General features: G+C 43.5%; 1 protein-coding gene across 4 annotated transcripts in view; it reads right to left on the bottom strand.

Annotated features, from left to right (window-relative positions):
• Window positions 1-17,057, bottom strand: part of LOC140464425 (uncharacterized) — a 409,548-nt gene that overhangs the window by 87,238 nt on the left and 305,253 nt on the right. For 3 of the 4 annotated variants that reach the window (XM_072559463.1, XM_072559466.1, XM_072559464.1), the window contains 8 exons: window positions 16,285-16,365; window positions 15,090-15,300; window positions 12,917-13,083; window positions 10,676-10,788; window positions 8,805-8,883; window positions 6,555-6,692; window positions 4,706-4,868; window positions 4,087-4,208 (listed from right to left, as the gene is read on the bottom strand). In XM_072559463.1, the coding sequence (XP_072415564.1) occupies window positions 4,087-4,208; window positions 4,706-4,868; window positions 6,555-6,692; window positions 8,805-8,883; window positions 10,676-10,788; window positions 12,917-13,083; window positions 15,090-15,300; window positions 16,285-16,365 (1,074 nt within the window). The remainder of the gene's footprint in view (window positions 1-4,086; window positions 4,209-4,705; window positions 4,869-6,554; window positions 6,693-8,804; window positions 8,884-10,675; window positions 10,789-12,916; window positions 13,084-15,089; window positions 15,301-16,284; window positions 16,366-17,057) is intronic. The other variant, XM_072559465.1, reaches the window with a different exon arrangement.

The raw sequence follows: 17,057 nt of genomic DNA, 5'->3' as shown, positions 1-17,057 counted from the left end.
AAACAATGACTGCAGATGCTGGAAACCAGATTCTGGATTAGTGGTGCTGGAAGAGCACAGCAGTTCAGGCAGCATCCAAGGAGCTTCGAAATCGATGTTTCAGGCAAAAGCCCTTCAGGAATACATGGTCTTTCCCAGTAGCTGGCAGAGAACTGTTTGAACCATTTCCTGATTTTATTTTGGAGCAGTGAGGAATTTGAATGTGGATTGCACTACACAAAAGTGTGGTGGAGGTAGGTTCAATTGTGAGCAGTGAAAGGGAACTGGATAAGCAAAAGGTAATGGTAATGTCGCAATAGTCTTACCAACCCATAGCACTGCTCTCTGATGAGAGAGAGAGAGAGAGAGAGAGAGAGAGAACGAGAGCAAGGAAGAGGAAGAGGTTGAGAAGGCGATTTCTTCATGGTGACCTCAGCAGGTGCAGAAACTGAACTCATGCTGTTGGCATCACTCTATATTGTAAACCAGCCATCCAGCCAACTGAGCTAAGCACCTGAGTTTGTGAGGCAGGCGAATGGGATAGGTTGAGCTGGATTTTCCCATTCTAACACATACAGTAACCTAGGCTTTACTAAAAGAGCAGAACGCACATGACATCAGGTTTATTTGAAATCACAAGCTTTTGGGCCATTGCTATTTCCATTAATAGAAGCGTAGAGTAAAAGAGCCAGGAAATTATATGGAACTTCTATAAGACATCTTCTAGAGTACTGCGTTCAATTCCTAGCAACATACTTTAGGAAAGATGTGAAGACTATAGAGAGAGAGTGCAGAAAGGAATCACAAGAATGGTTCCAGGGATGAGGATCTTCATCTACAAAGATAGACTGGAGAAGTTGGGACCATTTCCCTTGGAGGAGAAGGCTGAGAGGACATCTGATAGAGATATGCAAGAAAGGAGTCTGGACAGAATAGACATGCAAACACTTCCCTCTCGGAAAGCACTCGGGGAACAGTTTAAAATTAATTGGTAAGTGAAGCAAAAGTCTCACTAGGAAAACTTCTATCACGCAGCGAGTGGTTAGGGTCTGGAATACGCTGCCTCAGAGTATGGTGGAGGTACTTGCAATTGAGGCCTTCAGATAGGAATTAGATGCTTACCTAAAAGTGAAAAAGGTGCAGGGTTACGGGAAGAAGGCAGGAGAGTGAAATTAAGTGAGGTGCTCATTCAAAGAGCCAGTGTAGACATGATGGGCTGAATGGCCTCCTGTGTTGTAACAACTCTGACTAAATGATGTTCTGCTGAAATGCATTGGACAGCCTTAAATTTGGTGGGCATGATGTGAATCCAAGATTCAAGCCCTCATTCCGAACACCGGTAACTTTCAGAGACAAGGGGTAAGGGGCGGGTGGGAGCCTGCACACTCTCCCAATATATGCGGCTCCATTTCAGACATGCCACAACATTCTGTGGGATTGACCCAGTTTGGGAAAGTGATGTGATTTAAGCCAGTTCAGAGATTGCAAGAACAAAGGAAGAACTGTAAATCGGAAGGGCATGAATACAACTTTGAGTCAGGTAGAGGGTGAGGGAGCTAACATTCCTCTCCAGGTACAAAAGTAAAGTGCTGGAGAAACTCAGTAGGCCTTGGAGCATCTGTGGAGAAGAAAGAGTGTTAATATGTCAAGTCCGAAATAATTCTTCTGTGGAACAGATTCAACTTCAGAACTGGACCAAATGCCATACAGTAATACAGCTCAGAAACAGACCCTTCGGGCCCACTCATCTATGTTAACCAGGTTTCCTAAACTGAACTTGTCCCATTTGTCTGCATTTAGTATCACAGAATCCCTACTGTGTGGAAACAGACCACTCAGCCCACCCTCTGAAGAGCATCCCATCCAGACCCAGCGCTCTATCCTATTCCCATAACCCTGCTTATACAATAGTTAATCCACCTAGCCTGCACATCCCTGGACACTACGGGCAGTTCACTTTGGACTGTGGGAGGATACCGGAGCACCACGAAGACAGGGGACAGGGGGAATATACAAAATTCCACACGAACAGTTCCCCAAGGGTGAAATCAAACCCAGAACTCTGGCGCTGTGAGCCAGCAGTGCTAAGCACTGAGCCACTGTGCCGTCCCAGTCTAAACCCTGACCTTTCATTCTCCTTGCGTGGCTGTGCAGCAAGTGAGAAAATTCAACACTGCGGAGACAACTATGGGGAGGGATGGAGGAGGGAAGGAAGCAAAACAACGTGTAAAGAGAGGGAGATCAAAAGAAAATAAAACTGCCAGAGGAACATGGAGGCCAAGAGAAATTGAAATAACTAAAATAAATGAACAAATAAATAAATAAATTCTTTTGCAAAAGGTTACAAGTATCAGACTCTTCTTGCAGCACTTGACTCTAAAAAAAACAAATGAGATATGGGATTCAGTCCAAGGCAGGCTAGGAATCCTGCAGTGACGAACTCATTTCCTGATTCCTCAAAGCCTGTCCACCAACTCCAAGCCACAAGTCAGGAGGGTGTTGGAACACTCCCCACTTGCCTGGATGGAAGCAGCTCCACCAACACTCAAGCAGCTCGATACCATCCAGGACAAAGCAGCCCGCTTCATTGGCACCACATCTGCCGCCTTCAAAATTCACTCCCTTCATCACTGGTATACAGTGTGAACCTTCTTCAAGATATACTGCAGCAAATCAACAAGGTTCCCCTTTCTAAACACCTCAACTTATACCATAGAATCCCTGCAGTGTGGAAAGAGGCTGTTTGGCCCACTTTGTAGCTGCACCCCCTCCCCCCCCCCCCGAAGAGTATCCCACTCAAATCCAGTCCCCTACCCTGTGCCCGTAACCCTGCATTTGCCATTTTAATCTACCTAGCTTGCACATCCTTGGATACTATGGGACAATTTAAGCATGACTAATCCACTCAATCTGGATTGCAGGAGCAAACCAGAGCATCCAGCAGAGACCCACACAGACACCAGGAGAACATGCAACCTCCACACGGTCACCCAAGGATGGCATCAAACCTGTGCCTCTGGCGCTGTGAGGCATGCGTATCCACCTGAACCAAATATACTGCAGTGGTTCAAGAAGGTCACTTGTCACCTTCTCAAGGGAAACTAGAGATGGGCGATAAGTGCTGGCCTAATCATCAATGCCAACACACAATGAACAAACAATGAAAAAAGGTAAGTTTTGATTTTGCATTTCCATGAATACATTCCTCAAAAACAAAATACCTGACCACCTTTTGAACTAAATGTGTGTGTGTGTGTGTGGGGGGGGGCACATGTTACATCAAATAACACTCCCAAATTCACCAGCCCACTGGAGTGAGCAGCAATCTGGCACAGTAATGCTGACCAGTGTGCTTCTCAGCCTGGACACTGAAGTGCCTGAAGCTGCTGGCCAATCAGAGGTTAGAGACAAAAACAAATCTGCAGAGGCTGGATCCCAAGGTAGATAAGCAGGAAGCTGGATGAACATAGCAAATCAGGCAGCATCAGAAGGTGGAGAGGTCAATGTTGAACCTGAATGGTTACACCTAAATCACTGACTTCTCCATCTCCTGATGATGATTGGCTTGCTGTGTTCCTCCAGCCTCCTGCTTGTCGACACCAGCCACTCAGAGGCTGGCAGCTATGGGAAGTTGGAGACAGTTGTGCAAGTTCAGGCTGTGCAGCCATGAAAAACTGGACAGCAGGAGAGTGATTTTTCGGGGGTGGTTTGCCAAAGTGGGTGGTGCAGGGACCTGGAGGGAACCGGGTGGCTCTCAGCAGCAAATCTCCATTACCCCAAATGGCTGTCAGATTGGGAAAAAGGTCAGATTCTCACTGACCAATGGCAAGCCACCCTGCACTCCCTGTTGGGAAAGCAGCTGTGCGTCCCCCCCAACCCCCCCACCAGGAAGGATCTACCTGTCCCAGGGACATCTGCCCCACTCCTGGAACGTGATTGCCGAGGTGACAGAAAGGGGAGGGTATCCATCTGGTGTTTATTTGCCCTTCCCACCACCCACCCTATCACTACAGGGGAGGGGAAAATCTTGCCTTTTGTATCCTTTGAGTCACTGTTTCCCTCTCATCATCATCATCACAATAAAGCATGGGTATTTAGCAAACTAACCTGGTCTGTGTTGTCCCAGTTAATTACAACGTCGTCCTGGTGACTAAGGAGAGAATGACTCAGACTCATCCTGAGCTGCGATTGGTGAGGCAACGGGATAGCAAACGGGTGGAGAAAGTTCACTACAAAAACAATGACAAGTTCTCCTTAACCTTGTTCGAAATGCAGAATATACATTTTTTGGTCAAATAAAGAGAGATCTGCTGAAGTAATAGAATTCCTACTGTGTGGAAGTAAGCCATTTGGCCCAATGAGTCCACACCGACCTTCTGAAGAGCATCCCACCCAGACACCCTATCCCTGTAACCTGCATTTCCCATGACTAATTCACCTAACCTCACATCCCTGGACACTGTGGGCAATTTACCATGGCCAATCCACCTAACCTGCACATCTTTGGATTGTGGGAGGAAACCGGAGCACCCGGATGAAACCCACGCAGACATGGGAAGAATATGCAAACTCCACACAGACAGTTGGAAGAGTTGAAATTGAACCTGGGTCCCTGGTGCTATGAGGCAGTAGTACCACCTACTGAGCCACTGTGCTCCCCTAGGCTGGAAGATTAAATATACAATTTCAGATTATCATTTCTTCTACTCTTCTTGAATTTGATTACCATAGGTTTCATGACGTCCAAATATCTTCGGGAAAGGTCCACTGTAGTTTCCGAAAAATCTCAGTCCTTTGTCTTCCCAGGTGGAATTGTGAGTGAGCTTGTAGTTTCGGCCAATCCTCTGATAAACTGTGTTACAGACCAATTGTTTAGGAATTGTTTTCAACTGTAAAAAGAGAAAACAAAAACAGCTAATTAGAAAATGATTTTGGACCTACAATCAATGGAAAGAAATGCTCATAGCCCACAATAAAGAGCAGAGCATTTATCAAAGAACAAAGGTCTTGGCTGAGATTTAGAGGAAAAATTTAGGTAACGCAGACCATCTGTTCATGTAAATGTTGTAAACCTGCTCCCTGTGAATCAGAAATTTCCTGGAAAGGGACAGATTCAATATTTTTATGATAATGGGAAAGGAATAGCTTGCAAAACAGCATGCCATATGTTGTAACACAAGGATATAAGACCAGAAGACATAGGAGCAGAAATTAGGCCATTCAGCCTGAATCTGCTTTGCCATTCAATCATGGCTGATAAACTTCTCAACTCTACTCTCCCACTTTCTCTCCATAACTCTTGATCAATCCTCAATGACCTGGCCTCTACAGCCTTCTGTGACAATGAATCCCATATGTTCACCACTCTCAGGCTGAAGAAGTTTCTCCTTACTTCCATTCTAAAAGATCTTCCCTTTACTCTAAGGCTTTGCCCTCAGGTCACTGTCTCTCCTACTAATGGAAACATCTTCCCAACATCCACTCTGTCCAGATCATTCAATATTCTGTATCCTTCAATTAGATCCCCTCCTCATCCTTCCAAACTCCATTGAGTATTGACCCAGAGTCCTCAAAAACTCCTCATATGTTAAGCTTTTTATTCCTTGGACCATTCTCATGAACCTCCTCTGAACACACTCCGAGGCCAGTACATCCTTCCTGAGATATGGGACCCAAAACTGTGCACAATACTCCAAATGTGGTCTGACCAGTTATAGAACAGCAAAAGCATCTACACAAATACATATATAATAGTAGCAGAAGGGTATATATATATTCAAACATTGATCTACTCGGTCATAAAGAAACACTAGCCAAACACAAAGCATCTTTTGATATCTTTTCCAGAGCCACTTAACCATAGAAATCTGCCAACCCAGTTGTGGAGTTAGGACTGTGCAGAGAAGCTCATCAAAAACACAGATTGCCTTGTGTTGCTCTGAGGCTTGTGCCCTTAGTGGGCAGCATGGTGGCACAGTGGTTAGCACTGCTGCCTCACAGCGCCAGAGACCCGGGCTCAATTCCCGCCTCAGGCGACTGACTGTGTGGAGTTTGCACATTCTCCCCGTGTCTGTGTGGGTTTCCTCCAGGTGCTCCGGTTTCCTCTCACTGTCCAAAGATGTGCAGGTCAGGTGAATTGGCCATGCTAAATTGCCCGTACTGTTAGGTAAAAGGGGTAAATGTAGGGGAATGGGTGGGTTACGCTTCGGCGGGTCGGTGTGGACTTGTTGGGCCGAAGGGCCTGTTTCCACACTGTAAGTAATCTAATCTAATTTCACTTCAATGGTTCTACCTCCATCTCCAATGAATTTCATTGGTACTAACATCAGGGAGAGCTGGAAACTGACTCCTGACAAGCCCTCTCCTGATTTCTGCTACCGTACACCATTAACATCTACCAGTGGGGTGCAGCTTCACTGGTTAGAAAACTAACATGGATAATCAGGTCATGCCAAATGTGTGGTTCTTAATCAAAAATGGAGAAAGTAATAATCGCAGAAATCAACATCACGCTAATTAAATGTCCCATTATACAAACAAAATGAAAACATGTTAAATCAAATGAGGGGACTGACCTGTGCGAATGTGTGGGTCATCTCCAATACTTCACCGAAACTGGAATCACCAATAGTTAAAATGGTGAAAGCGTCCAGTTTCTTTCCATCCAACATGACGTTCAGAGTTCCTTTGATCACATTCGTGGTGTAATTTGTCTACAAAAATGGTTGCCAATATTAGTAATGGAAGAATTCAATTGCTTATGTTTATTTTATTTGTATTGTTTTCTAATTAATCTTGGTTGTTTATATATTTACAATAAAGCACAGAGTATTCTAATGAACAATATATATTTGTATAAAGCAGATGGATACATGCACAGCATAAATTCTCAATATAATGATCAGCCAGATAAAGTTGTGCTTGAAATTTCTTCAATTTAACAAACCCTAGAGGCAGTAATTATCGCCCTAGTAAGCTGCTTTTGCTGACTGATTGCGGAAGATCATTTACAGCATCCTGCCTGAAATTACTGGCAATATACAGTATGCAATATATTTGTCTTCTCTAGAATGTCAAAAATCTCTTTGTGGACTTGTGACAGTGACAGTTGAGGGAACACGAGCTAAAACAAAGCCACTGCTCGGCCACTTTGTGTTGTTGGATATCCCTCACAGGCATAAAGTTCACCAAGGAGGAAGAAACTGACAACAAACTCGCATTTCTGGATGTGTCAGTAGAAAAAAAGGACAAGGGAGAATTACAAACCTGCGTATACAGAAAACCGACAAACACTGACCAAATACTCAACTACACCAGCAACCATCCCAACACACACAAACGAAGCTGTATCAGAACACTATTCCAAAGAGCCACCACACACTGCAGCACAGACGAACTTCGAAAAACAGAGGAGAACCACCTATATGACTTATTTAAGAAGAACGGATACTCAAAAAACACAGTGTGCAGATTCCTCAAGAACAAACACAGCCAGAAACCCTAACCACCTTACCATACATCAAAGAAGTTTCAGAAATGACATCCAGACTACTAAGACCCCTCGGAATCCTAGTAGCACACAAACCCACCAACACTCTCAAACAAAAACTAACAAACTTAAAAGACCCAGTACAACCCATGGACAAAACCAATGTCATCTACAAAATTCCATGCAAGGACTGCCACAAACACTACGTAGGACAAACAGGAAGAAAGTTAGCCACCAGGATACATGAGCATCAGTTAGCCACAAAAAGATACGACCCTCTCTCCCTCATAGCCCTACTCACGGATGAAAAATACCACCATTTCAACTGGGACAACACATCTATCCTGGGACAGGCTAAGCAAAGACATGCCAAGGAATTCCTAGAGGCCTGGCACTCCAACCACAACGCCATAAACAAACACATAGATCTAGATGCCATCTATCAATCCCTCAGAAAACAAACAGGAAATGACATCACCACAAACCCCAGGAACCCCATCCAGGAGAAAGATAGAAATAGAAAGCAGGAGACAACAGCTTCGCTTCACTTGGAGGTTGCCACTGATGATGTTACCTAGCCAGGTAATAAAACGTCTGGATATCAAACCTACAGCTCAGCGAGCAAACCTACACCCTAAACCTCAACCTGAGCGACAAACCTTCACAAATCTTGCGAAAATCTTGGCAAGGTGTTGTGTGATTTTTAACTTTGTCCACCCCAGTTCAACACCAGTACCTCCAGGAATTAGAGATAACACATAAAAAATGTTTGCAGAAGTGATAGACAATGGCCCCTGCAGAAATGGTCAAGAAACTGTGAAGTTCTTAGAGTGTCATCTGACTGGATACAATAGCCCGCCACTGAACAATACACATTCCATTTTGGCTGTGGTCCAATACTTTCTATTGCAATTCAAGACTATCACATGCCATCAACATAGCTCGCTGCTTTGTGACTTACTCAAGTCTGAGAAAAGTACTGTGGGGAATTTGATCAACTAATAAGTAACAGAAATACATTCTTAAGGTGTCTCAGCATGAAACACCTGATAAGTTGGGGGGTTGGGATGAAGATGTTTGCAGCTTGGGCAGAGATTCGGATGCTGAAGGTACAATTGCACCCATTCTACCTGACTTTCCATTCATGTGAAGTCAAAGAAAACTCAGCCAAGGGTGGGGGTATAATGGGCAGCTGGTATTCAATCTCCTGCTGCTTCCCTGAGCCCAGACTAAAAATTCCACTTCCCCCACCCCAGCTCTTTTGACACAGCTGAAATTGGACTCTTAAAAGTTTTATGCTGTCATATTTTGGTAACTTCAAACAGTAGATATTTACTTTGGTTGAGATTTCTATTGCCTGGGGAAGGTTCCTGAGGGTAGGGATATTCTGCAAAGCGATCAACTGCAACTCCTTACTACAAAGGAAAGGAAAAAACAAAATGTTAGTTATCCAAAATGAGAACACTGTAACAGTGAATCAAGACAGTAAGGCATGACATCATAGCTATTGAAGAACAATCTCTCATCTCAATGTAATAATACCAGCAGATATAATAATGTGACAGCTCAGTGGTTAGCACTGCTGCCTCACACGTTCAATTCCACCCTCGGGCGACTGTCTGTGTGGAGTTTGCACATTCTCTCCATGTCTGCATGGGTTTCCTTCCGGTGCTCCGGTTTCATCCCACAGTCCAAAGATGTGCAGGTTAGATGGATTAACCATGGAAAATGCGGGGTGACAGGGTTGGAGGTTGAGGGGTCTCAGTCTAATACTTTTCAGAGGGTCAGTGTGGACACAATGGCCTGCTTCCACACTGTAGGGATTCTATGATAATCAGAGGATTGTGACACAGAGATTTTGGCATTGAAAATTTACCCAGAGATCATGAGCTCACCATTCTGCCAGGGAAGTTCATGAAAATGAATTTAAGAAATCTGATCCTAGTTAGCACCAGAAAGTAACAATAAAACAGCTGCTGAATCAAATTGTTCTGCAATATCCTAGAGGGAAGGGTCCAATCCACCCCTGCCTGGTCTGGAATGACTGCAGACACCCCCTGGAACATTTCAGGATAACTACAGATGACCAACAAATAGCACCTCACTAACGTCACCTGCATCACTCCCTCCAACAAACAACAAAAGAGACAAATTATTTCATCCTCAGGTATAGTTCAGTCCTTTTTGTGGATATTTTGAACAGAACACAACACCGTGGGCGGCACGGTGGCACAGTGGTTAGCACTGCTGCCTCACAGCGCCGGAGGCCCGGGTTCAATTCCCGTCTCAGGCGACTAACTGTGTGGAGTTAGCACGTTCTCCCCGTGTCTGCGTGGGTTTCCTCCGGGTGCTCCGGTTTCCTCCCACAGTCCAAAAAAATGTGCAGGTCAGGTGAATTGGCCATGCTAAATTGCCCGTAGTGTTAGGTAAGGGGTAGATGTAGATGTAGGGGTATGGGTGGCTTACGCTTCGGCGGGGCGGTGTGGACTTGTTGGGCCGAAGGGCCTGTTTCCACACTGTCAGTAATCTAATCTAAGAATCATGGAATGATTATGGAGTATAATGTATATAGATGGGATAATGAGATGTGATGCATGTTTTAATGTAACAGTGAGAATAGCAGCCAAGTACAATAGACTTTGAAGGAAGGACGGAATGGGTTTGCGTTAATGAGCGATGTGCTGACACAGAACAGTAGAATGCACAATAGCTTAAATGGAAAAGATTGCGGACACCTACCAGAGTCCGGCAGCAGTCGCTCATAGATGACAGGAAAGCATTGCAGGCTACACACAACCAGCAGAGGCAAGGAAAACCATTTCTCTAATGTGCAGAATTCACCTCCAAGCCTCATGACAATATCTCAAGGATATAATATAGGAGGTAATTTGACTGACTGAGTCTACTGTCCCTCTCCAAATGCAATGTAACTCCTCCCAGATTTATCTTCCCTGATTTTTTCCCTTCAGCAAATTCTTTCCCTTCAGGTATTTATCTTTATCCCTTTTAAAAGAAGACATGGTTCTAATTTTATTCTGTTGTTCTGTTAATCACAGTGAGCTGAATGACGCTTGGAATTTAAACAAAAGCATGTTTTCAATCACTGGACATTTGTTAAGTGGATAATTTTAAACATAAATAACACTGGTTATTTACCCTACAAGGTTTTATTTATTTGTATGATCTCCTTTACATTCTTCTCCTTACTTGTAATGTTGATTTATTCCCTCCACATGCAGTATCACATTGGTGGCTGGTTCATATGTCAGCTTCAATGATGCATCCACAGCTGTGTCTTTAAGCAGACCATTGCAAATAGCCTGATGGCAACAACAAGTGATACAGTGTTAGGAGAATAAGATTGTACAGTTGCTAAATTTTGAATTGGGCAGTGCTGAGCCCTTTCAAACTCTGACAATTTTACCACACATCATTTCTACAATTGGACAATACTTTCCAGAACTGTTTAGATAATAGCCATTGCTGACCCTAGGCCAGTGTACAGATATTGCTGCATCTGTGGAGAAAATGCAGAGTTAATGTTCCGGGTCCAGAGACCTTCTTCAGAGCCTTTATTGCACCTGAAACACCGACTTCACTTTCTCTCCACAGATGCTGCAAGACTTGCTGAGTTTCTCCAGCAATTTCTGCATTTGTTTCTAATTACCAGCATCTCCAGTTCTTTGGGCTTTATTTGTACAGATTTTACACGTGCTTTCCAATTGCTTATAGCAGACTTATTCTGGCTCGCCACTCTTTCTCACCTCATTCGAAGTGACCATTCCGTTAATATTAAACTGTAAAACGTAAAACACGTTAAATTCGCGATTGTGCTTAAGCACAACCTGGAAACTACTTGTCACACCTTGTATCAGTTAGCCTTCCTGAAATCACAGTGTTTCTGCTGGCTTGAATATATGCGAAATTTCAGGGACACTGATTTCTGGAAGCTTCGTGAATTAATAAAAAACTTGTTATTGCTCGAGTGCCTTTTTTCAAAACATTCACTGGGATGTGGGCATCGCTGGCAAGGCCAGCATTTATTGCCCATCCAGAGCTGCTCTTGAGAAGGTGGAATTGAGCTGCCTTATGGGACTGCTATAGTCTATTTGCTATAGGTAGACTCAGACTGACATTAGTTCCAGAATTTTGACCCAGCAATACTGAAGGAACAACAATATATCTCCAAGTCAGGATGGTGAGTGGCTTGGAGGGGAACTTGGATGGATGTTCCCATGTATATGCTGCCCTTGTCCTTCTAGCTGGAAGTGGTTGTGGGTTTGGAAGGTGTTTTCTAAGGGTCTTTGGTGAATTTCTTCAGTGCGTCTTGTAGATAGTGTGTACTGCTGCTACTGACCGTCAGTGGCAGTGGGATTGAATGTTTGTGGCTGTGGTGCAAAATAAGCAGGCTGCTGTGTCCTGAATGGTTTCAAGCAACTGCATCCATCCAGGCAAGTGGGAAGTATTCTGTTATGCTCTTGATTTGCCAGGCAGGCTTTGTGGAGTCAGGAGGTGAGTTACTTTCTGCGGAATTTCTAGCTCTAACCTGCTGTTGTAGCCACAGTATTTGTGTGGTGAGGCATGTTCAGTTTCTGGTCAATAGTAATCCCCAGGATGTAATTGGGGCTGAGGAAAAATCCTACCCTTACCCAAAGACTGATAGCAACTAGCATTCCTAGCTGTTGCCATCAAATGTTATTGCTGGCATCCACCTGCTCAATGCAAATCAGGTACTCTCCCAAAGACCTCATAATCCACAGTGATTCAGACAACACAATTAGAGTTACAGAGCTGTATAGCATGGAAATAGACCCTTTGGTCCAACTTATCCATGCCCACCAGATACCATAAGTTAAACTAGTCCCATTTGTCAGCATTTGGCCCATATCCTGCTAAATCCTTCCTGTTCGTATACCCATCCAGATGACTTTTACATTTGCAATTGTACCAGTCTCCACCACTTCATCTAGCAGCTCATTCCATACGTGTACCACCCCTCTACATGAAAAGGTTACCCCTCTGGTCTCTTTTAAATCTTTCCCCTCACACCTTAAACCTATGCCGTCTGGTTCTGGACTCCCCTAACGCAGGGATAAAGACTTTGGCTGTTCACCCTATTCATGCCTCTCATGATTTTATAAACTCTATAAAGGTCACCCCACTGCCTCCAATGCTCCAGGGAAAGTTGTTCCAGCCTATTCAGCCTCTTCCCATAGTTCAAACCCTCTAACCCTGGCAACAACCTTGTAAATCCTTTCTGAACCCTTTCGAGTTTCCCAACATCTTTCCTACAATTCTCAAGATTGCATCTCAAAGTAGTGAAGGGCTGTTAATTTTAATTCTAATTCTGATTTATGATAACACCACCGCACAAATTCAATCGTAAGCTATCCTGTAGAAATTATTATTAACAACTAGAATGTACAAGTAGATATTCCCATCAGTTACCTGGATGCTGAATGGCACACCAAGCTGCTTAATGAAGGGGATCCGATGCTGAACATCCATTTTAAATTCAGCGACAGTACCCAGTGCAAACTGTCTGGGGGCATCCAGACTTAACTTCATATTCTTGGCATCATATTGAATGTCAAATACTGAACTCACTTTGGTATCTGTGGATCAAAAGGGTGACATGAAGCAACATGAACTGGCGAAACTGTGGATTTTATTCACACAAGCCTCAAACATGCTCTTGACAATGATCATTGATACAAAAATCTGTTATTTTGGCACAATTGTTAACTCGTAACACAAATCATTAATGCTGGCATTATAATAGCAGGGACAATAGTTATACAATTGTATCTCAATGGTTCCGCACCAATGGTCATTTCTAAGCTTCTAATAACACAGTATGTTACGTGGAGCTACATTGAGGGGAATGAAAGTTTAAGTCAAGGTTAGGATGCTCTGAGAGATTTTGTTTTGGATTGGTGTTGGTGGCAGTCACTTATCTATGTTTGCTTTGCTTTATTTCCAAACCAGTACGGCAACAAATGATTAAATCAGATTTTGGAAATGTTTAGCCAATTCCGAACTGCTAAACTTTGCAAGTCCAAAGCTGCGCAGGTTAGCTGGATTTGCCATGCTAAATTATCCAGAGTGCCCAAGGATGTGCAAGCTAAGTGGATTAGCCATGAGAAATGCATGTTTACAGGGATAGGATGGGTGGTGCTGCTGTTCAGAGGGCCGGTGTGGACTTGATGGGCTGAATGGTCTGCTTCCACACTGTAGGGATTCTATGATTCTACGAGTTCCATGAGGGATGTTAATTGGTTGACAGCTGAACAAAATTGTATTCAGGTGCCCATTTTAATGCAGTATTTCAGGGATAAAGTTTACCAGCGCAGCTTGGCCTGGGCGAATTTACTGCTGGGTCATATTTAGCACAGGGTCAGTTAGTGTCCTGCCTGAAACTGACACACAAACAGCAGTTGGTTGTCAGTGCAGATACAATGTGTGGTAACAGAAAGCAGCCTTGTTCCTCCTGGCCCACAAGCAGTGCTGTAAAGATACCCACTGTTTTCTTGACGTTATCCTCAACTCTAGAGCTGCTGGGTCAAGCCCAGAAAACTCAGCGACCAGGTTTAAACCTACAAAAACAGAGGACCCCCACCTCTCCCCGCCCCCAGCCTCATTATAAAATTTAAATGACAATTTAATCTTTGGAAGCATGTTAGCATTACCCACCTTGCAATAAACTTTAGAAATTAGTTGGCTGGAAATGGGTACAGGTCAGCTTTGAGATCATGAACACTTCTAGAACACCACATCTCACTCAACTACAGAGATTTAACTTCACTCTTTTGCCTCGACACACAAGCAAAACAACCCTTTTCATTGTATTTCGGTACAACAATAAACTAAATCAAATCAAAACAAGGAATCCCAAACCCAACTTCAGAAGAGTTCATGCAGCTTCATTAATGTAACATCTCCAGATCGTTCAATGGCCTCTCTGAATAACAACCACAACTCGTGATATATTAGAGGAGTCATTTTGTGATGTGGGAGCAAAGCCAATAGAAATTAGCCCATATTAATTTAGTAATAAAATTTTCGAGGGGATGGACAGAAAGATTTGTGCAAACTGGTCCGTGTTAACTTGTTGCTAACTGAGAGGCTGATGTCTAACAATCTCAGTGCACCATGATGGAAACAGAATAGAGTACAATATTAATGTCAAAGGAGGAGGGATTTTAACAACACTAATACAGACCTGAGAAACATAGTGAAGATCTTGGAATAAAAGAAATTTCCTGAATAAAATATGAACATCCAATGATTGTAGCCATTGCTTTTAAAATTTAGCTGATGACATGACTGGGGACAAAATCAGCAAAACTGGCAAATGAGACATTATGATCTGATTTGCCTAGTTTACTTTAAAATGGAGCTCCATTATGACCAGTTTGTTCATTTCCCAAAATCATTCTTTTTTAAATTGGGTTCTCCCTCTGCAGTGATTTTCCCAACATTGATTGAAAATCTGTTACCTTCTATGATATTCTAATTGTGTCCTAAACTGACACAATGAGTAAGGAGGCTTCAAACGAGTTCGTCATTTTAATTTAAAAGAGGTTACATTGCCACTGGTCTGTCACCGTGTAAACCTTACCAGTTCTTTGTGCAATTAACAAAAGCACAATCTCTTTTGGATATCCAGCAGTTGCTAAGCTTTCGCTGTTGTGACTGTTCCTGATGATTAACTTAAAATGTTCTTCATTTGAATAGGTGTTGAATGCATATGCAATTGACTTGTTACCATCCACAATGATTCGAACAGATCCCTCGAGATTAGGAGCCTGTCCTTGGATATCGGCGTTAACCTGAAGTGAAAGAAGATTTATGTACTTCCTCCTTCGCCTCCACATTTTTCGCTGCTAAGGGACAAATACTAAGAGAATGGTTGCACACCACCCTCTTCCTAATCTGTACTTAAGCCACAATGAATAGGTACATGTCAGTGGCATTGGCGGGACTTGGCCTCATATTATTACCACCCTTGCCCACAATTGTGATCAGTGATCAATCAGAAGGTCTTGAGTTCAAATCCCCAGCTACTGTTCACAGGGATTATTAGGTTCACAATTGGAAAACATTGGTAGTTCTTATTGGCAAAAAGAATGCCTCAGCTTTGGTGGAGCACATTTCCTGAGCAGCAACAGACATTAAGCAGCTGCAAGTCAAAATCGGACAGGATCCAGTTACAGCAAGACTCCATCTCACTGAAGTGGTGGTATGGGTGGTTCTTGTATCTGAGCCTTGCAGCCCACCACTAGGAATGGAGGAAGGAGAAGAAATCTCTTTTTCCCAGCCAGTGGTGAGTCTGTGGAATTCTGTGCGCCACAGAAAGTGGTTGAGAACAAAACATTGAATGGTTTTTCAAAAGGAATTAGATATAGCTCTAAGGGCTGAAGGGTATGAGGAGAAAACAGTCACAGGGGACTGAACTGGATGGTCAATCAAGATCATATTGAATGGTGGAGCAGGCTCGAAGGGTTGAATGGCCTGTTACTATTTTCAATGCTTCTATGTTGAATTGTGTTCGCTAAATCTCCTGCTCAATGGCCCTTGTCCTCAAACATACTGTACGCCTTCAGAGGCACAGTATGGCCAAGTGGTCTTCAGGATTACTGCAGGTCACTTTATTACACCGTTGAGCACAAAGTTTTAAGGAAACCAATCTTTGTTGAGGGGTCTAGCCTTCACTTCCCCCAGGGCTCAACGTCATACCATTGGAAAGGAATATGTTATAATGATACTGTTGTAGAGTTATACAGCACAGAAACAGACCCTTTGGTCCAACTCACCCTTGCCATCCAGACATTAGCCACAGGTGAGGTCCCGGGAGACTGGAGGGTGGTGAACGTTGTGTCATTATTCAAGAAGGGCTGCAAAGAAAAACCTGAGAACTACAGACCAGTAGGCCAAACATTTGTGGGAGGTAAGTTACTTCAGAAGATTCTGAGAGATAAGATATACATGCATTTGGAAAGACTGGATTAGGAGTAAATCAGTATGGCTTTGTGCATGGGAGATCATGCCTCACATATTTGTTAGAGTTCTTTGATGAAGTGACCAGGAAGGTTGACGAGGGTGGGGCAGTAGATGTAGTCCATATGGATTTCAGTAAGGCCTTTGATAAGGTTCCACATGGTAGGCTTCTATGGAGGGTTAGATCACATGGAATCCAGAGGGAGCTGGCAAATTGGATACACAATTGGTTTGATGGTAGAAAGCAGAGGATAATCGTGGAAGGATGTAAAAACAATGACTGCAGATGCTGGAAACCAGATTCTGGATTAGCTTTTGCCCGAAACGTCGATTTCAAAGCTACTTGGATGCTGCCTGAACTGCTGTGCTCTTCCAGCACCACTAATCCAGAATAGTGGAAGGATGCTCATCGAACTGAAGGCCTGTGACTAGTGGAGTGCCTCAGGGGTCTGTGCTGGGTCCATTACTGTTTGTAATCTATATCAAATGATTTGGATGAGAATGTACAAGGTATAATTAGTAAGTTTGCAGACGACACAAAAATAGGCAGTATCATGTACAGAGAGGAAGGTTATCAGAAATTGTAGCA

This window comes from Chiloscyllium punctatum, chromosome 40 (assembly GCF_047496795.1).
Source record: "Chiloscyllium punctatum isolate Juve2018m chromosome 40, sChiPun1.3, whole genome shotgun sequence".
In the NCBI taxonomy this organism is placed as follows: Eukaryota; Metazoa; Chordata; class Chondrichthyes; order Orectolobiformes; family Hemiscylliidae; genus Chiloscyllium; species Chiloscyllium punctatum.
The sequence above is the reverse complement of the archived record's forward strand: the minus strand, read 5'-3'. Positions and strand labels throughout refer to the sequence as shown.